This window comes from Engystomops pustulosus, chromosome 5, assembly GCF_040894005.1.
Source record: "Engystomops pustulosus chromosome 5, aEngPut4.maternal, whole genome shotgun sequence".
Lineage (NCBI taxonomy): Eukaryota > Metazoa > Chordata > Amphibia > Anura > Leptodactylidae > Engystomops > Engystomops pustulosus.
This window is the reverse complement of record NC_092415.1, coordinates 209,696,233-209,716,128: the sequence shown is the minus strand read 5'-3', so window position 1 is coordinate 209,716,128 and position 19,896 is coordinate 209,696,233. Positions and strand designations below refer to the sequence as shown.

At 56.2% G+C, this 19,896-nt stretch overlaps 1 protein-coding gene across 2 annotated transcripts in view; it reads left to right on the top strand.

Moving 5' to 3' along the window:
* Positions 1–12,475, top strand: part of NBEAL2 (neurobeachin like 2) — a 142,620-nt gene extending 130,145 nt beyond the window's left edge. For both annotated transcript variants that reach the window (XM_072154529.1, XM_072154528.1), the window contains 18 exons: positions 3,087–3,194; positions 3,273–3,368; positions 3,461–3,585; positions 4,372–4,512; positions 4,610–4,740; positions 5,325–5,434; positions 5,506–5,623; positions 5,721–5,818; positions 6,630–6,746; positions 6,858–6,947; positions 7,025–7,134; positions 7,230–7,402; positions 7,473–7,567; positions 7,644–7,760; positions 8,961–9,122; positions 9,198–9,346; positions 9,450–9,585; positions 11,871–12,475. In XM_072154529.1, the coding sequence (XP_072010630.1) occupies positions 3,087–3,194; positions 3,273–3,368; positions 3,461–3,585; positions 4,372–4,512; positions 4,610–4,740; positions 5,325–5,434; positions 5,506–5,623; positions 5,721–5,818; positions 6,630–6,746; positions 6,858–6,947; positions 7,025–7,134; positions 7,230–7,402; positions 7,473–7,567; positions 7,644–7,760; positions 8,961–9,122; positions 9,198–9,346; positions 9,450–9,585; positions 11,871–11,972 (2,178 nt within the window). In that variant the 3' untranslated portion in view covers positions 11,973–12,475. The remainder of the gene's footprint in view (positions 1–3,086; positions 3,195–3,272; positions 3,369–3,460; positions 3,586–4,371; positions 4,513–4,609; positions 4,741–5,324; positions 5,435–5,505; positions 5,624–5,720; positions 5,819–6,629; positions 6,747–6,857; positions 6,948–7,024; positions 7,135–7,229; positions 7,403–7,472; positions 7,568–7,643; positions 7,761–8,960; positions 9,123–9,197; positions 9,347–9,449; positions 9,586–11,870) is intronic.
* Positions 12,476–19,896: the final 7,421 nt, after the last annotated feature.

The following is a 19,896-nucleotide window of genomic DNA, read 5'->3' as shown; positions in this document are numbered from 1 at the left end:
TACAGGATACACACCCAGGGTACAGGGCACAGGATACACACCCAGGGTACAGGGCACAGGATACACACCCAGGGTACAGGGCACAGGATACACACCCAGGGTACAGGGCACAGGATACACACCCAGGGCACAGGATACACACCCAGGGTACAGGATACACACCCAGGGTACAGGGCACAGGATACACACCCAGGGTACAGGGCACAGGATACACACCCAGGGTACAGGGCACAGGATACACACCCAGGGCACAGAGCACAGGATACACACCCAGGTACAGGATACACACTCAGGGCACAGAATACACACCCAAGGTACAGGGCACAGGATACACACCCAGGGTACAGGATACACACCCAGGGTACAGGATACAGCACACACACCCAGGGTACAGGATACAGCACACACACCCAGGGTACAGGATACCGCACACACACCCAGGGTACAGGGCACAGGATACACACCCAGGGTACAGGGCACAGGATACACACCCAGGGCACAGGATACACACCCAGGGTACAGGGCACAGGATACACACCCAGGGTACAGGGCACAGGATACACACCCAGGGTACAGGGCACAGGATACACACCCAAGGTACAGGGCACAGGATACACACCCAGGGTACAGGATACACACCCAGGGTACAGGATACAGCACACACACCCAGGGTACAGGGCACAGGATACACACCCAGGGTACAGGGCACAGGATACACACCCAGGGTACAGGATACACACCCAGGGTACAGGGCACAGGATACACACCCAGGGTACAGGATACAGCACACACACCCAGGGTACAGGGCACAGGATACACACCCAGGGTACAGGGCACAGGATACACACCCAGGGCACAGGATGCACACCCAGGGTACAGGATACACACCCAGGGTACAGGGCACAGGACACACAACCAGGGCACAGAGCACAGGATACACACCCAGGGTACAGGATACACACCCAGGTACAGGGCACAGGATACACACCCAGGGTACAGGATACAGCACACACACCCAGGGTACAGGGCACAGGATACACACCCAGGGTACAGGATACAGCACACACACCCAGGGTACAGGGCACAGGATACACACCCAGGGCACAGGATACACACTCAGGGCACCGAATACACACCCAAGGTACAGGGCACAGGACACACACCCAGGGTACAGGGCACAGGACACACACCCAGGGTACAGGGCACCGGATACATACCCAGGGTACAGGGCACCAGATACACACCCAGGGTACAGGGCACCGGATACACACCCAGGGTACAGGGCACAGAGCACAGGATACACACCCAGGGCACAGGATACACACCCAGGGTATAGGGCACAGGATACACACCCAGGGTACAGGGCACAGGATACACACCCAGGGTACAGGGCACAGGATACACACCCAGGGTACAGGGCACAGGATACACACCCAGGGTACAGGGCACAGGATACACACCCAGGGCACAGGGCACAGGATACACACCCAGGTACAGGATACACACTCAGGGCACAGAATACACACCCAAGGTACAGGGCACAGGATACACACCCAGGGTACAGGATACACACCCAGGGTACAGGATACAGCACACACACCCAGGGTACAGGATACAGCACACACACCCAGGGTACAGGGCACAGGATACACACCCAGGGTACAGGGCACAGGATACACACCCAGGGTACAGGATACACACCCAGGGTACAGGGCACAGGATACACACCCAGGGTACAGGGCACAGGATACACACCCAGGGTACAGGGCACAGGATACACACCCAGGGCACAGGATACACACCCAGGGTACAGGATACACACCCAGGGTACAGGGCACAGGATACACACCCAGGGTACAGGGCACAGGATACACACCCAGGGTACAGGGCACAGGATACACACCCAGGGCACAGAGCACAGGATACACACCCAGGTACAGGATACACACTCAGGGCACAGAATACACACCCAAGGTACAGGGCACAGGATACACACCCAGGGTACAGGATACACACCCAGGGTACAGGATACAGCACACACACCCAGGGTACAGGATACAGCACACACACCCAGGGTACAGGATACAGCACACACACCCAGGGTACAGGGCACAGGATACACACCCAGGGTACAGGGCACAGGATACACACCCAGGGCACAGGATACACACCCAGGGTACAGGGCACAGGATACACACCCAGGGTACAGGGCACAGGATACACACCCAGGGTACAGGGCACAGGATACACACCCAAGGTACAGGGCACAGGATACACACCCAGGGTACAGGATACAGCACACACACCCAGGGTACAGGGCACAGGATACACACCCAGGGTACAGGGCACAGGATACACACCCAGGGTACAGGATACACACCCAGGGTACAGGGCACAGGATACACACCCAGGGTACAGGATACAGCACACACACCCAGGGTACAGGGCACAGGATACACACCCAGGGTACAGGGCACAGGATACACACCCAGGGCACAGGATGCACACCCAGGGTACAGGATACACACCCAGGGTACAGGGCACAGGACACACAACCAGGGCACAGAGCACAGGATACACACCCAGGGTACAGGATACACACCCAGGTACAGGGCACAGGATACACACCCAGGGTACAGGATACAGCACACACACCCAGGGTACAGGGCACAGGATACACACCCAGGGTACAGGATACAGCACACACACCCAGGGTACAGGGCACAGGATACACACCCAGGGTACAGGATACAGCACACACACCCAGGGTATAGGGCACAGGATACACACCCGGGGTACAGGGCACAGGATACACACCCAGGGCACAGGATGCACACCCAGGGTACAGGATACACACCCAGGGTACAGGGCACAGGACACACACCCAGGGCACAGAGCACAGGATACACACCCAGGTACAGGGCACAGGATACACACCCAGGGTACAGGGCACAAGATACACACCCAGGGTACAGGTTACACACCCAGGGTACAGGTTACACACCCAGATCAGCACCCGGTACCTGTGGACACTACAGCCTTGTGTATTCTTGCCTTGTGAGTTGACACTTCTCTTCCTATTCCAGGTCCGGAATGTGGTGTATTCCCGGATCTTGGGCTTGAATCCTCCCAACCAGTTTCTATTTGGGCGACGTTCCCCGCAGGAGCTCCTCCTGGCATCGGGCCTGACCCAGGTACATGTCTGTAGGGGGCGCTAGTAGCGGGTGGTGAATGATTATCTGCCCCCCCTGACGCCCCTTCTCCCTCTGCAGAAATGGGTGTGGAGGGAGATCTCCAATTTCGAGTATCTGATGCAGCTGAACACGATCGCGGGGAGAACCTACAACGACCTGTCGCAGTATCCGGTGGTGAGCGCCGCCCCTCGTACAGGGCTAGACGCAGCTTTAGCTGTGACTGGAGGAGATGATATCATGCAGTATCCTCTCCGTCTCTTCTCCAGTTCCCTTGGATATTACGGGATTACACGTCCGAAAGCCTGGACCTCAATAATCCGGAAGTATTCCGCGATCTCTCCAAACCAATCGGAGTAGTGAACGAGCGGCACGCCCGGGAGGTGAAGGAGAAGTAAGAGAGCGGAGAGCGCTGTGTATACAGGAACCTACACCCACCCCAGCTCCAGTCCAGATACACCCCCAGCTCCAGTCCAGATACACCCCCAGCTCCAGTCCAGATACACCCCCAGCTCCAGTCCAGATACACCTCCACCCCCAGCTCCAGTCTAGATACACCATCACCCACCCACCCAGCTCCAGTCCAGATACACCCCCAGCTCCAGTCCAGATACACCCCCAGCTCCAGTCCAGATACACCCCCAGCTCCAGTCCAGATACACCCCCAGCTCCAGTCCAGATACACCCCCAGCTCCAGTCCAGATACACCCCCAGCTCCAGTCCAGATACACCTCCACCCCCAGCTCCAGTCTAGATGCTCCAGTCCAGATACACCCCCACCCCAGCTCCGGTCTAGATACACCATCACCCACCCACCCAGCTCCGGTCTAGATACACACCCCCCCCAGCTCCAGTCCAAATACACCCCCAGCTCCAGTCTAGATACACCCCCAGCTCCAGTCTAGATACACCCCCAGCTCCAGTCTAGATACACCCCCACCCCACCCCCGCCCCCAGCTCCAGTCCAGATACACCCCCACCCCCCCAGCTCCGGTCTAGATACAACCCCACCCCCCCAGCTCCAGTCTAGATACACCCCCCCCTCCCCCGCAGCTCCGGCTAGATATACCCCCACTCACCCCCAGCTCCAGTCCAGATACCTTGACAGTCTTAGACACTTGGCATGTGAGCTTACAATCTCTAGTGAAGGACACTTCATCTGCTCTTTGTCTCCCCGCAGGTACGAGAGCTTTGAAGACCCCACGGGGACGGTGGACAAGTTCCATTATGGCACCCACTACTCCAATGCAGCGGGAGTGATGCATTACATGATCCGCGTGGAGCCGTTCACCACCCTGCACATCCAGCTGCAGAGCGGCAGGTGGGGGAGGGGGTGCACGCTCTGCCAGGAATGTTTATCGGAGTCCCCGGATCTGTACAGTCAGTGGTTATTCCTCCTCTTCTCGTTCCTCCCGCAGGTTTGATTGCTCAGACAGGCAGTTCCACTCCATCCCCGCCGCCTGGCAGGCCCGCATGGAGAACCCTGTGGACGTCAAAGAGCTGATTCCTGAGTTTTTCTATTTTCCTGAATTTCTGGAAAATGAAAATGGTATGCGGGGGTGGGGCCAGCACCTTACTCAGGGGAGGAGTTAATCTGTCGCTCATGGGAGGGGTCAGCACAATACTCAGGGGTGGGGTTAGTCTGTCGCTCATGGGAGGGGTCAGCACAATACTTAGGGGTGGGGTTAGTCTGTCGCTCATGGGAGGGGTCAGCACAATACTCAGGGGTGGGGTTAGTCTGTCGCTCATGGGAGGGGTCAGCACAATACTCAGGGGTGGGGTTCATCTGTCGCTCATGGGAGGGGTCAGCACAATACTATCTTGTAACCCAGGGGAGGGGCCAACACAATGCTCAGGGGAGGGATTATTGTGACGCACAGGGGAGGGGCCAACACAATATTTCGGGGAGGGGTTATTGTGACACACAGGGGAGGGATTATTGTGACGCACAGGGGAGGGGCTAACACAATGCTCAGGGGAGGGATTATTGTGACACTCAGGGGAGGGGCCAACACAATATTTGGGGGAGGGGTTATTGTGTCATTTCGGGGAGGGGTCGGTTTGATACTTGGGGGAGGTTCCAGCCCATGACTGGGGTAAGTTTATAGATTAACCCCTCCCTTCTTCCCGCAGGGTTTGATCTCGGTTGTCTCCAGATCTCCAATGGTAAGGTGGGTGACGTTGTGTTACCGCGCTGGGCCTCGTCCCGGGAGGATTTCATCCACAAGCACCGGCAGGCGCTGGTAGGTTCTGTGTGACGTGTGACGTGGCCCGGGGTCATCACCACAATATGACGTGTCGCTTCCTCCACCAGGAGTCCGAATACGTCTCCGCTCACCTCCACCAATGGATTGATCTGATTTTCGGATACAAGCAGCGGGGGGAGGCGGCGGTGGAGGCGCTCAATGTCTTCTACTACTGCACCTATGAAGGTGAGCGGAGGGAAGGACTTCTCCTGGGTATAGGGACGGAGCGATGCCAGGTCCTGCCGAATCCCTTCTCATCACATGGTTCACGCTATTTGTACAGGTGTGGTGGACCTGGACGCCATCGCGGATGAGACGGAGAGGAAAGCCTTGGAGGGGATCATCAGTAACTTTGGACAGACGCCCTGCCAGCTCCTCAAGGTATGGACGAGGTTACCTACATGTGACTAGTCCCCTTTCGCCCCCGGCACCTCTCGTCCCTTCCCCTCTTGTCCCCCCGCGCCTCTGGTCCCCCCTTGGCCCCCCGCGCCTCTTGTCCCCCCTTGGCCCCCCGCGCCTCTTGTCCCCCCTGGCCCCTGCGCCTCTTGTCCCCCCTGGCCCCTGCGCCTCTTGTCCCCCCTGGCCCCTGCGCCTCTTTTCCCCCCTTGGCCCCCGCGCCTCTTGGCCCCCCGCGCCTCTTGTTCCCCCTTGGCCCTCGCGCCTCTTGTCCCCCCTGGCCCCTGCGCCTCTTGTCCCCCCCTGGCCCCTGCGCCTCTTGTCCCCCCTGGCCCCTGCGCCTCTTGTCCCCCCTTGGCCCTCGCGCCTCTTGTCCCCCCTTGGCCCTCGCGCCTCTTGTCCCCCTTTGGCCCTCGCGCCTCTTGTGCCCCCCTTGGCCCCTGCGCCTCTTGTCCCCCCTGGCCCCTGCGCCTCTTGTCTCCCCTGGCCCCTGCGCCTCTTGTCCCCCCTGGCCCCTGCGCCTCTTGTCCCCCCTTGGCCCCTGCGCCTCTTGTCCCCCCTTGGCCCCTGCGCCTCTTGTCCCCCCTTGGCCCCTGCGCCTCTTGTCCCCCCTTGGCCCCGGCGCCTCTTGTCCCCCCTTGGCCCCGGAGCCTCTTGTCCCCCCTTGGCCCCGGCGCCTCTTGTCCCCCCTTGGCCCCGGAGCCTCTTGTCCCCCCTTGGCCCCGGAGCCTCTTGTCTCCCCTGGCCCCGGAGCCTCTTGTCTTGAATTGCGGCTGAGTGTCCTGTCGTCCTGTAGGAGCCGCACCCGCCCCGGCTGTCCGCTGAGCACGCCGCCCGCAGGCTCGCCAGGGTGGACACCTACTCCCAGAATCTGTTTGAGAAGTTGTCTGAGCTGAGGCCGTTCTTTGTGGAGGTGAGGTACTGGCCCGGGAGAAATCCTCACACTGCTGTGCTCTGTGCACCAGGAGGAGCCGCACTGGATGTAGTCCGCATTGTCACATCTTCATACGTCTCTCCGTTACAGGGCATGATGGTTGGGGTCCCCTTGGTGCTGGCAGTGGTCCCCAAAAACCAGGCTCATTCCTTCATGACCCAGGGATCTCCAGATGTTCTGGTAAGTGATCAGTTGAGGATGTTGGACCCTAGACCCTGGCCTTGACCTCTGATGACCCCCATTCTCCCTTCCTATAGGTCACGGTTAGTGTGAACGGTCTCCTGGGCACTCACGGGTGGTTGCCCTACGACAAAAACTTCTCCAACTACTTCAGCTTCACCAAGGACCCCACCATCTCCAACGCCAAGTGAGTATCCGGATCCCCGGGGAGGGGGAGAGGTGACCTATGACCCTGGTAGGTTCTCCTGTTATTCATGGTGGTCACCCTGTCTCTGTGTCTAGGACCCACCGCCTCCTTTCGGGGCCTTTTGCGCTGGGGGCGGAGCTTTCCTCTCGGACTCTGGTCGTCTCCCATGATGCCAAGTTACTGTTCAGTGGTGGCCACTGGGACAACAGCCTGCGGGTCACCTCCCTGGGCAGGGGCAAGGTCATCGGCCACATCACCCGGCACATGGGTAAGTAGGGTCCCCCATATCCGCCCGGCCCCCAGCACTGAGGTCTGATGCCCCTCTGTCTCTGGTGCAGATGTGGTGACGTGCCTGGCGCTGGACATGTGCGGGATCTACCTCATCTCCGGCTCTCGGGACACCACCTGCATGATCTGGGAGGTTCTGCAGCAGGTGAGGCCCTCCTCCTCCTCCGCTGGGGGTGTTAGTGGGGTGCAGTACCATGATGATGGATTGTATCTCCCTCCAGGGTGGGGTCTCCGCAGGATTGTCCCCAAAGCCCGTGCAGGTCTTATACGGCCACAACGACGAGGTGACGAGCGTCGCCATAAGCACCGAGCTGGACATGGCCGTCTCCGGGTCCAAGGTAGGACTGTGTGCTACTACTACTCCCAGCATGCTCTGCATCACGGGGAGGTACTACTGCTCCCAGCATGCTCTGCATCATGTGGGGCACTACTACTCCCAGCCTGCTCTGCATCACCTGGGGCACTACTACTCCCAGCATGCTCTGCATCACAGGGGGCACTACTACTCCCAGCACGCTCTGCATCACGGGGGCCACTCATACTCCCAGTGTGCTCTGCGTCACAGGGGACACTACTAGTCCCAGCATGCTCTGGATCACGGGGGGCACTACTACTCCCAGCGTGCGTGCTCTGCGTCACAGGGGGCACTACTACTGCCGGCATGCTCTGCATCACAGGGGGCACTACTACTCCCAGCATGCTCTGCATCACAGGGGGCACTACTACTCCCAGCATGCTCTGCATCACAGGGGGCACTACTACTCCCAGCACGCTCTGCATCACGGGGGTCACTACTACTCCCAGCGTGCTCTGCGTCACAGGGGACACTACTAGTCCCAGCATGCTCTGGATCACGGGGGGCACTACTACTCCCAGCGTGCGTGCTCTGCGTCACAGGGGGCACTACTACTGCCGGCATGCTCTGCACCACAGGGGGCACTACTACTCCCAGCATGCTCTGCATCACAGGGGGCACTACTACTCCCAGCACGCTCTGCATCACAGGGGGCACTACTACTCCCAGCGTGCTCTGCGTCACAGGGGGCACTACTACCGCCGGCATGCTCTGTGTCATGGGGAACACTACTACTCTCAGCATGCTCCCACTAATCCTGTCTTCAAGGACAACACATCATCTCTGGACATTTCATTAATCCCCATCCCGAAACTTTTCCCAGCTCTGGGTTTCTAACACATTGTAACAAAATGTCAGAGGATTTGTGCCGCCAAGTATCAGTCTGGATCCTCGGTGCGACTGTAACAAAACCTCAGCTGTGAGGATGATCGGGGACACATCATTATCCTAGAAGGTTCCTGATCATTGACTGACAGCAGATAAAGTCTTTCTACAGTTGTGGGTTTGTTACAGTGTAATAGTGAAGGAGAACTCATGTCAGTTAAACACATTGCATAGTTTGTTACAATTCATGGGCCTGAGACTGGAGACAACAGTAACAAACCCTCAGCTGTGACACTGATTACGTCATGCACACGTTCCCATCTCTGAGGTTTTGTGACAGTGTGTCGTCTTCCTGTAGGACGGCTCGGTCATCGTTCACACCATCCGGCGGGGGCAGTTCATGCGCTGCATTAGGCCCCCCTGCGAGAGCTCCCTCCCCCTGAGCATCTCCCACCTGGCCGTGGGCCTGGAGGGGCAGATCGTCTTCCAGAGCAGCATCGAGGGCAGGAGCTCCTTAAAGGTGAGGACGGGGATTTAAAGGGGATGTGCGGGTCCTGCTTGTGCTGCGGAGCCAATCACGTCTCCTGCCTCCTAGGATAAGTTTGTGCTGCACCTGTTCTCCATCAATGGGAGGCACCTGTCCTCCGCCGGCCTGGAGGAGGAGGCCTCCGCTCTGTGCCTCACCCAGGACTACGTGGTCCTCGGCACCGCCCAGTGCTCGCTGCAGATACGGGACCTGCGCAGGTGAGAGACATTCCCTAGCTCTCCTCTAGTCACATCCAAAGCTGCATCTAGAGTGTAAGACCTGAGATATAAGATAATTACTGACAGTAATCTCTCTGCAAAGTCTCAGCCTCGCAGTCACCCCCCTCCCCATGAAGGTCCCGGTGCACTGCGTGTCCGTCACCAAAGAGAACAGCCACATCCTGGTGGGACTAGAGGACGGGAAGCTGATTGTGGTGGGAGCCGGACAACCCCTGGAGGTAAGTACCAGATACATGTACACAGTGACTGCACCAGCAGCAGAATAGTGAGTGCAGCTCTGGAGTATAATACTGGATGTAACTCAGGATCAGTACAGGATAAGTAATGTCATATATGTACACAGTGACTGCACCAGCAGCAGAATAGTGAGTGCAGCTCTGGAGTATAATACAGGATGTAACTCAGGATCAGTACAGGATAAGTAATGTCATGTATGTACACAGTGACTGCACCAGCAGCAGAATAGTGAGTGCAGCTCTGGAGTATAATACAGGATGTAACTCAGGATCAATACAGGATAAGTAATGTCATGTATGTACACAGTGACTGCACCAGCAGCAGAATAGTGAGTGCAGCTCTGGGGTATAATACAGGATGTAACTCAGGATCAGTACAGGATAAGTAATGTCATGTATGTACACAGTGACTGCACCAGCAGCAGAATAGTGAGTGCAGCTCTGCAGTATAATACAGGATGTAACTCAGGATCAGTACAGGATAAGTAATGTCATGTATGTACACAGTGACTGCACCAGCAGCAGAATAGTGAGTGCAGCTCTGCAGTATAATACAGGATGTAACTCGGGATCAGTACAGGATAAGTAATGTCCTGTATGTACACAGTGACTGCACCAGCAGCAGAATAGTGAGTGCAGCTCTGGGGTATAATACAGGATGTAACTCAGGATCAGTACAGGATAAGTAATGTCATGTATGTACAGTGACTGCACCAGCAGCAGAATAGTGAGTGCAGCTCTGGGGTATAATACAGGATGTAACTCAGGATCAGTACTGGATAAGTAATGTCATGTATGTACACAGTGACTGCACCAGCAGCAGCATAGTGAGTGCAGCTCTGGGGTATAATACAGGATGTAACTCAGGATCAGTACTGGATAAGTAATGTCATGTATGTACACAGTGACTGCACCAGCAGCAGAATAGTGAGTGCAGCTCTGTAGTATAATACAGGATGTAACTCAGGATCAGTACAGGATAAGTAATGTCATGTATGTACACAGTGACTGTACCAGCAGCAGAATAGTGAGTGCAGCTCTGGGGTATAATACAGGATGTAACTCAGGATCAGTACTGGATAAGTAATGTCATGTATGTACACAGTGACTGCACCAGCAGCAGAATAGTGAGTGCAGCTCTGGAGTATAATACAGGATGTAACTCAGGATCAGTACAGGATAAGTAATGTCATGTATGTACACAGTGACTGCACCAGCAGCAGAATAGTGAGTGCAGCTCTGGAGTATAATACAGGATGTAACTCAGGATCAGTACAGGATAAGTAATGTCATGTATGTACACAGTGACTGCACCAGCAGCAGAATAGTGAGTGCAGCTCTGGGGTATAATACAGGATGTAACTCAGGATCAGTACAGGATAAGTAATGTCATGTATGTACACAGTGACTGCACCAGCAGCAGAATAGTGAGTGCAGCTCCGGAGTATAATACAGGATGTAACTCAGGATCAGTACAGGATAAGTAATGTCATGTATGTACACAGTGACTGCACCAGCAGCAGAATAGTGAGTGCAGCTCTGGGGTATAATACAGGATGTAACTCAGGATCAGTACAGGATAAGTAATGTCATGTATGTACAGTGACTGCACCAGCAGCAGAATAGTGAGTGCAGCTCTGGGGTATAATACAGGATGTAACTCAGGATCAGTACAGGATAAGTAATGCCATGTATGTACACAGTGACTGCACCAGCAGCAGAATAGTGAGTGCAGCTCTGGGGTATAATACAGGATGTAACTCAGGATCAGTACAGGATAAGTAATGTCATGTATGTACACAGTGACTGCACCAGCAGCAGAATAGTGACCGCAGCTCTGGTGTATAATACAGGATGTAACTCAGGATCAGTACAGGATAAGTAATGTCATGTATGTACACAGTGACTGCACCAGCAGCAGAATAGTGAGTGCAGCTCTGGAGTATAATATAGGATGTAACTCAGGATCAGTACAGGATAAGTAATGTCATGTATGTACACAGTGACTGCACCAGCAGCAGAATAGTGACCGCAGCTCTGGTGTATAATACAGGATGTAACTCAGGATCAGTACAGGATAAGTAATGTCATGTATGTACACAGTGACTGCACCAGCAGCAGAATAGTGAGTGCAGCTCTGGGGTATAATACAGGATGTAACTCAGGATCAGTACAGGATAAGTAATGTCATGTATGTACACAGTGACTGCACCAGCAGCAGAATAGTGAGTGCAGCTCTGGAGTATAATATCTCTTTTCCTCTGTAGCTGCGGACAGGACAGTTCTCGCGGAAGCTTTGGGGATCTACTCGACGCATTTCACAAGTTTCTTCTGGAGAGACGGAGTACAGAGCGACGGACTCCAAGTGATGGAACAGTCGTGTGAAGAGCACAAGTGCCTGGCAGGACCTCGGGTCTTACAGATGTGACCTCCTTGAAGTTGGATGTTGGACCTTGGTCCGGGGGTCCTGCCCTCTGTATAAGCATAACCTGGGGGCTCTGTCTACAGACTCATCGCCTTAAAGGGGAAGTGGCCGCTGTCGGGTCTTGGGTTCTGTCCGGGTCACAATGTTCCCTTATGGGGTGAGCGATGGACCAATCAGGACGCAGCCTCCACATGCGCCATCTCCGCGCGGCTGTTTATCCCGTTGCTGCATTTTTATGACTTGTAGTAATCACTGTCACATGTTTTATGTCCCTGCGGAGCGGATGTGGCGCTTAGTCTCCGCCTCTTCTCCGTGTTCCGGCGCTGGTCGCTGCGGCGCCATTGTCTTTCCTGTTGAGAAACCGTTACAATGTTTAGATAATTTCCTTCCTGTTACTGAGATGGGTTACATTATTGTAAAAAGACCAAAACACAACATGATTTTTGAAGGGGGCGTAGGGGGGGGGGGCACAGGGGTACTGAGGCCCGGGGGGGGGGGGGGCACAGGAGGAGGCATAGGGGTGGGGGGGTGTACGGGGGGGCGGAGACACTGAGGCCCCGGGGGGTGGGCATATAGGTACGTGGGGCGTAGGGGGAGGCACAGGAGGTGTGGGGGGGGGGCAGTCGGTACAGTGAATTGTTTACAGTTAATTTTAGGGGATGATTGTGGCCTCTGGCGTGAGGAAGGTTAGCCGGTTATACGGGGTTACACGCCACAAATATATATGGGGTTACTCCATGCGGGGAAGTGCGGGGGCGGCACCCTGCCGGGGGGGTGGGGGGGTTTTCCCTGCCGATAGATGTGCGGGGGCGGCTCCCTGCCGGGGATGTGCGGGGGGGGGAGGGGGGAGTTCCCTGCCAGGGGATGTGCGGGGGGGCGGCACCCTGCCGGGGGGGTGGGGGGGTTTTCCCTGCCGATAGATGTGCGGGGGCGGCTCCCTGCCGGGGATGTGCGGGGGGGGGGGGGGGAGTTCCCTGCCCGGGGGATGTGCGGGGGTGGGCGGGCACCCTGCCGGGGGGGTGGGGGGGTTTTCCCTGCCGATAGATGTGCGGGGGCGGCTCCCTGCCGGGGATGTGCGCGGGGGGGGGGGGGCTTTCCCTGCCGGGGGATGTGCGGGGGGGGGGGAGTTCCCTGCCCGGGGGGTGTGGGGGGGGGAGTTCCCTGCCGGGGATGTGCGGGGGGGAGTTCCCTGCCAGGGATGTGCGGGGGCGGCTCCCTGCCGGGGGAAGTGCGGGGGGGGCGGCTCCCCTGCCGGGGGATGTGTGGGGGCGGCTCCCTGCCGGGGGAAGTGCGGGGGGGGGGGGGGAGTTCCCTGCCAGGGATGTGCGGGGGCGGCTCCCTGCCGGGGGAAGTGCGGGGGGGGCGGCTCCCTGCCGGGGGATGTATGGGGTTACACGCTGCCGCTTGTGGGGTCTTTACTTGAATTTGCACTAAATTCCCACAATTCCTGCTTCCATGGGATTTTCTACTGCTGTGTTATATGCAATGTGGAGCCGGACTGTACCAGTTATTCTGGGGGAGGGGGGGTCACACTGTATATATTTATCATTCCTGGGGGGGGGGACTTTTTGGAATTTCATAAGTTGGATTCTACTTCCCCTGATTTGTGTCACATGGGATGGGGAAATGGATGGAATCCCCCCAAATCCAAGTACATCCTAATATTCCATGCACAGGGGGTACAACACTGGGCGGGGGCACAAGGTGGGCATGGCTCGGGGGGCAGAGCAATGGGTGCGGCTTGGAGGGGGGTACATAAATGGGCACAACTTAGGGGGTACAGCGACGGGCACTGCACACACGCCTCATACATCACAGGTAATATTATAATAACCAGTGACCCGTGCGTTTCTACTGCCCCGGGGTTGGGGTACAGATTTTTGGGGTTACTGCAGTCCAGTGGAGCGCACTGGGCCTGGTGATAATTCTCTGGTGGAGGTTATAAAGAGGTCAAATATGGAAGGACCCCAAGGCTCAGGTCCTGCAGCATGTAGGGGAATCATGTTACACGTCTGGGGGGCCCCACTCAGCACGTCGATGTCGGGGTTCCTGCAGGGATTGTACATCTCTGATTGACTCCATTAACCCAAATCACGGACCTTTAGGTGGGGGTCATTCTCTAGTCGGAGCCTCTAAGCACAATTATTGATGCTCCGCCCCCGACCGCGGCTGTAATGTGGACGGTGACGATTGTGGTTTTAAAAAGAAAGTTTTTCTATTCACCTCTTGTGTCCGATGTGTTTTATACTCCCAGCATGCACTGCCAGCTGTATGGCCATGGGTGCCACAGCTACCCCCGAAACAATCTCTGACCCCCCACAATGGTGACCCATATACTGTGCGCCCAGTGTCCTCTGACCCCGCCCACAGGATTTGCCTCTTTCCTCCCCCGTTCTTTATCCTGTGCTGCGCCCCCTGGTGGTTACAAGGAATGACCGAGCCGGATGTGCCCCAGCATTTACCTTCTTCACCACAAGGGGGCAGTATAGATCCATGTATTGTGTGCGCTGCCCCTCTCAGCCAGCAGGACGTGCCCCAGCATTTACCTTCTTCACCACAAGGGGGCAGTATAGATCCATGTATTGTGTGTGCTGCCCCTCTCAGCCAGCAGGGGGCTCCTCAGCATTTACCTTCTTCACCACAAGGGGGCAGTATAGATCCATGTATTGTGTGCGCTGCCCCTCTCAGCCAGCAGGACGTGCCTCAGCATTTACCTTCTTCACCACAAGGGGGCAGTATAGATCCATGTATTGTGTGTGCTGCCCCTCTCAGCCAGCAGGGGGCTCCTCAGCATTTACCTTCTTCACCACAAGGGGGCAGTATAGATCCAGGTATTGTGTGTGCTGCCCCTCTCAGCCAGCAGGACGTGCCCCAGCATTTACCTTCTCCACCACAAGGGGGCAGTATAGATCCATGTATTGTGTGTGCTGCCCCTCTCAGCCAGCAGGACGTGCCTCAGCATTTACCTTCTCCACCACAAGGGGGCAGTATAGATCCATGTATTGTGTGTGCTGCCCCTCTCAGCCAGCAGGACGTGCCTCAGCATTTACCTTCTTCACCACAAGGGGGCAGTATAGATCCATGTATTGTGTGTGCGCTGCCCCTCTCAGCCAGCAGGACGTGCCTCAGCATTTACCTTCTCCACCACAAGGGGGCAGTATAGATCCAGGTATTGTGTGTGCTGCCCCTCTCAGCCAGCAGGACGTGCCCCAGCATTTACCTTCTTCACCACAAGGGGGCAGTATAGATCCAGGTATTGTGTGTGCTGCCCCTCTCAGCCAGCAGGACGTGCCCCAGCATTTACCTTCTTCACCACAAGGGGGCAGTATAGATCCATGTATTGTGTGTGCTGCCCCTCTCAGCCAGCAGGACGTGCCTCAGCATTTACCTTCTCCACCACAAGGGGGCAGTATAGATCCAGGTATTGTGTGTGCTGCCCCTCTCAGCCAGCAGGACGTGCCCCAGCATTTACCTTCTCCACCACAAGGGGGCAGTATAGATCCATGTATTGTGTGTGCTGCCCCTCTCAGCCAGCAGGACGCGCCTCAGCATTTACCTTCTCCACCACAAGGGGGCAGTATAGATCCATGTATTGTGTGTGCGCTGCCCCTCTCAGCCAGCAGGGGGCGCTGCAGCCTCGGCCGTCACTCTGGCGCCTCTCGGGTCACAATTCTCCAGTTCTGGCATAAATAGCAGAATCCCGAGTACAATGTGTTACACTGAGATGAGACGACTGCAGGATGGTCATAGAACCCCGTGGGGAGATGGGCCAGAACCACAGGTCACCAGCAGGGGGAGACGGGCCAGAACCACAGGTCATAGCAAGCCCCAAAGCAAATAGCGAAGGGGCTGAGGACTGTAGGGGTGGTTTCTAGCCTTCTGGTAGGCTGGTGGGGCTTGCCCCTTTACTCCTCCCGTGTGAGGTCACAGGAGGTGGTGTTTGGGGGCGGGTAAGTACCCGCCCGGTGGTTTTATAAAGTCCGAGAGCACGTGGGGCCTCTTTCCTTCTGCCCCCTGACCGAAGAGGCGAGAAGTCAGAGACCCCTCTGCAAATACCCAGCATGGCTTCCCTGGAAGAACAAGTAATCCAGCAAGTGACCAGGTTCAGCCTGGCTGGATACCCTCCTGCAGCGCCCTGCTGCGGGGTCGGTTCAAGAAGCGGACGTCCCTGAAGAGGACACCCATCTCCCTGGATCGAAACCCGCTGCAGTGGCTTACACCCTGGAGGGTACAGCCACCACCCCCGCCCGGCGGCCCGCCACCCTGTCACCACCACCCACCCAGTGCTCCTTACCTCCTCCACGGGAGCAGCTGGATGAGGATAGAAGACGTCCCCCTGAAGAAGATCATCACCTGCACCAGCCAGGAAGGCGCGGCCCGGGCAGAAGAAGATGGCGTCGCCCAGACCACGTGGGACGCTGGCTGCACTGGAGGATTTTCTTGGGATCCCTGCTGTGAAGACCACAAGGGGTAAGTGGTTTGCATCACCTGCCCTGCACCCCAACACTGCTGCCCACTCCCCTGCCCTTCATCTCAGCGCTGCTGCCTGCTCCCCTGCCCTGCACCCCAGCGCTGCTGCCTGATGCGCTGCACCCCCGCTCCCCAGCGCTGCACCCCCGCTCCCCAGCGCTGCACCCCCGCTCCCCAGCGCTGCACCCCGCTCCCCAGCGCTGCACCCCGCTCCCCAGCGCTGCCCCCCCCGACCCCCGCGCCCAGCACCCGTCACATCACCTCCAGGCCGCGGCCTAAGCAGCATCCTGCACTGCAGCATGGCCTCCCGAGCACCCGACCGGTAGGCGACCTCTCCACCTCCGCGGCGCCCGCAATCCCGCCCCCACCCCACCGCTCACCTTACCTCCGGAGCCTGCGGCCCTCACACCGGCCACGCTCCGGTTCGGGCCTTTCTCAAGCCCGGGCGCCCTCCTCTCCAGCGATCCTCCTCCTGCTCCCTGCTCATTCGGGCCGGCCTCCCCCAGCCATACAGCAACTCACCAGACCCCCTCTCGCTTTGCGGTAGGCTTCAGGCCTACTCGGCGCCTAGGCCCTAGGCCCGGGCACGCCACCAGGCCTCGGGCCTATACCTTATGCAACCCCGGGCCTGCTACCAGACCTCGGTCCTTCCCTGCAGTCGGCCTACTCCCGAAGGCCTGGGGCCTACTCCCCAGCCAGCCCCAGGCCCCATCCCAGGCCTCGGGCCTACTCCCCAGCCAGCCCAGGCTCCTTCCCAGGCCTCGGGCCTACCCCTCAGCCAGCCCCAGGCCCCATCCCAGGCCTCGGGCCTACCCCTCAGCCAGCCCCAGGCCCCATCCCAGGCCTTGGCCTACTCCTCAGCCAGCCCCATCCCATGCCGGGCCTACCCCTCAGCCAGCCCCAGGCCCCATCCCAGGCCTTGGGCCTACTCCTCAGCCAGCCCCATCCCATGCCCGGGCCTACCCCTCAGCCAGCCCCAGGCCCCATCCCAGGCCTTGGGCCTACTCCTCAGCCAGCCCCAGGCCCCATCCCATGCCCGGGCCTACCCCTCAAGCCAGCCCCAGGCCCCATCCCAGGCCTTGGGCCTACTCCTCAGCCAGCCCCAGGCCCCATCCCATGCCCGGGCCTACTCCCCCCCCCCCCCCCCGGCTCAGCCAACACTGCAGCTCTGGATCCCTGGGCAGCTCCCCTTCCCTCCTCCCCTCCTATTGCCTGAGTCCTCTCTGCATACCCTTGATGCGGTAGAGACCTCTATGCCCACGGTGCACCACAGACACAGGAGCCACAGATCCTCGTACTACAAGCAGCAACGCCACTCCCAGAGGCCATACCGCAGGTGGGCTGCCGATACTGGCTCTGAGCTCCTCTCACCAGACCGCAGCTGCCATCATCATCACGGAGGACGCCGCTGTCACTACAACAGCCCATCGTCACCGGGTTCCAGTGGCCGCGAGGTGGCGCACTCACACACCCGCACCCGTCACCGAGACTCCCGACAACGCCGCAGAGACTCCCCTCCCCGCCTGACCAAGCGCTCCAGGCGGACATCAGAGCATCCAACAACTCACCAGGAATCCGAAACTCATCTACAGCCACCGCAGTCCCAGAGGTCATCCCGTCATGGCAGCCAAGCTCTCAAGCTCCACTTCGCAGCTCAGTCATCATCAAGAAACCACCTCAACGCATCACTTCAGCTTCCGAACATCACCAACCGTCTGAACAGGACAAAGCACAGTCTTCTCATCAGGACAAGTCAGCTCCACCAGCGAAGACTTCATCCGGTGAGTTCAGTGGCCTCCCCTCGTGGTCGGCCATTACCTCCTCACACAAGAACACAGAGGTCATCACACAAGAACAGAGGTCATCACGTCCATTAGATCACTACTCACACAATTAGAAGGCAGTCAGGATACACCTGTGGGCTTAGGGAATTTGGCTAACGCAGGACAGGGTAACACATTTAGGGACTGCCAGTGCTCGGGGCTGCGCGATCCTCCTTCCAGGAGCCGGGTCCGTCCCGGCTGTAACACACTGAGCATGCGCAGCATCTCATCTGTATTACATTGTGGGAGGTGTAGAATAGCTTGAACAAGCTTACCTGTAAAAGTAATAAAAAAAATAAATAAATAAATAAAAATAAAAATATATATAAAAAAACAAAAATAAAAAAAATAAAAAAATAAAAAAAAAACAATTTTTAATAAAAAGAATTAAGTGAATAAAGTTTAAGTCCGGAAACCAAAATTGACAATTTTCTTTCACCCATACATTCGAGAGTTAATAAAATACCATCAATAAGCTAATGACCCACTAACATGTAGCACGGAAGTTATAGCTCAGTTGGTTGAGACGTTGTGTCATTATTGTTTATGGACACTGCGGGTTCTAGGTTCAAATCCCAGTTTGAATAATTTTTATTTAGTAAAGTGCATCGCATGTCGCAATAAATAAGCCCTTATATGTCCAAATTGCCAAAAATAAAAATTAAATAAATAAATGACATTAAAGTTGTACAGCCAATAAAAAGTACAGTGCATAATCCGCTGTGAATGCCACAACTTCCCCTTCGATGCCCTGGCGTGTGCCCGTACAACAGTCACCACCACATATGGGGGATTGTTATACGCGGGAAAGATTGGGGATCAAATTTTGTGGAGCGTTTTGAAATTTTATCCACTGAGAATTTGTACAATTTTGAAAGACACATTAATTTAGCCAAAAATATGTACTTTCACAATGTATCCGATTTTTGTTTAACCCCTGTAAAACATTTAAGGATTAACAAACGTCATAAAAGTTGTTTCACATTCACTGAGGGGTGTAGTTTCTATAATGGGGTAATTTATGGGATTTTACTTTTATTTAGGCCGCTCAAAGTGACTTGAAACCAGAGCAGGCCCCTCAGGTTTTTTATCCTACAAAAATAAGAGCATGCATAAAAACCACAGAGAAATAAAATAAACATTCGGTGAATGTTAGTTATTACGTTTTTTGCGGTGATGGCTGTGTATGGTAAAAGTAGAACATTTTGAAGTTTGAAAATCGAGAATTTTTCCAAATTTTCACCAAATATCTGATTTTCTCATAAATAAATGCAAGACATAACACCAAAATTTTTCAACTAACATGAAGTACAAAGTGTCACGAGAAAAATATTTTAAAATCTGTTATAACCACTTATAGTGACACAGGGCAGATTTGGAAAAATGGCCCGTGTCAGGGAGATGAAAAGTGGCTTTGGCGTTAAGGGGTTAATGTCAGTGAAGGATAATCCTGGGCAGCACAAAAGGCACTTCTCCCCCCATCCACTGCATCAGGTTAGCCACCAGCCCACCGCAATGTTGGTTAAATGCGGCAGTTTAATTTCGTTCAATCCAGTATTAGCACTAGAGAAGGTC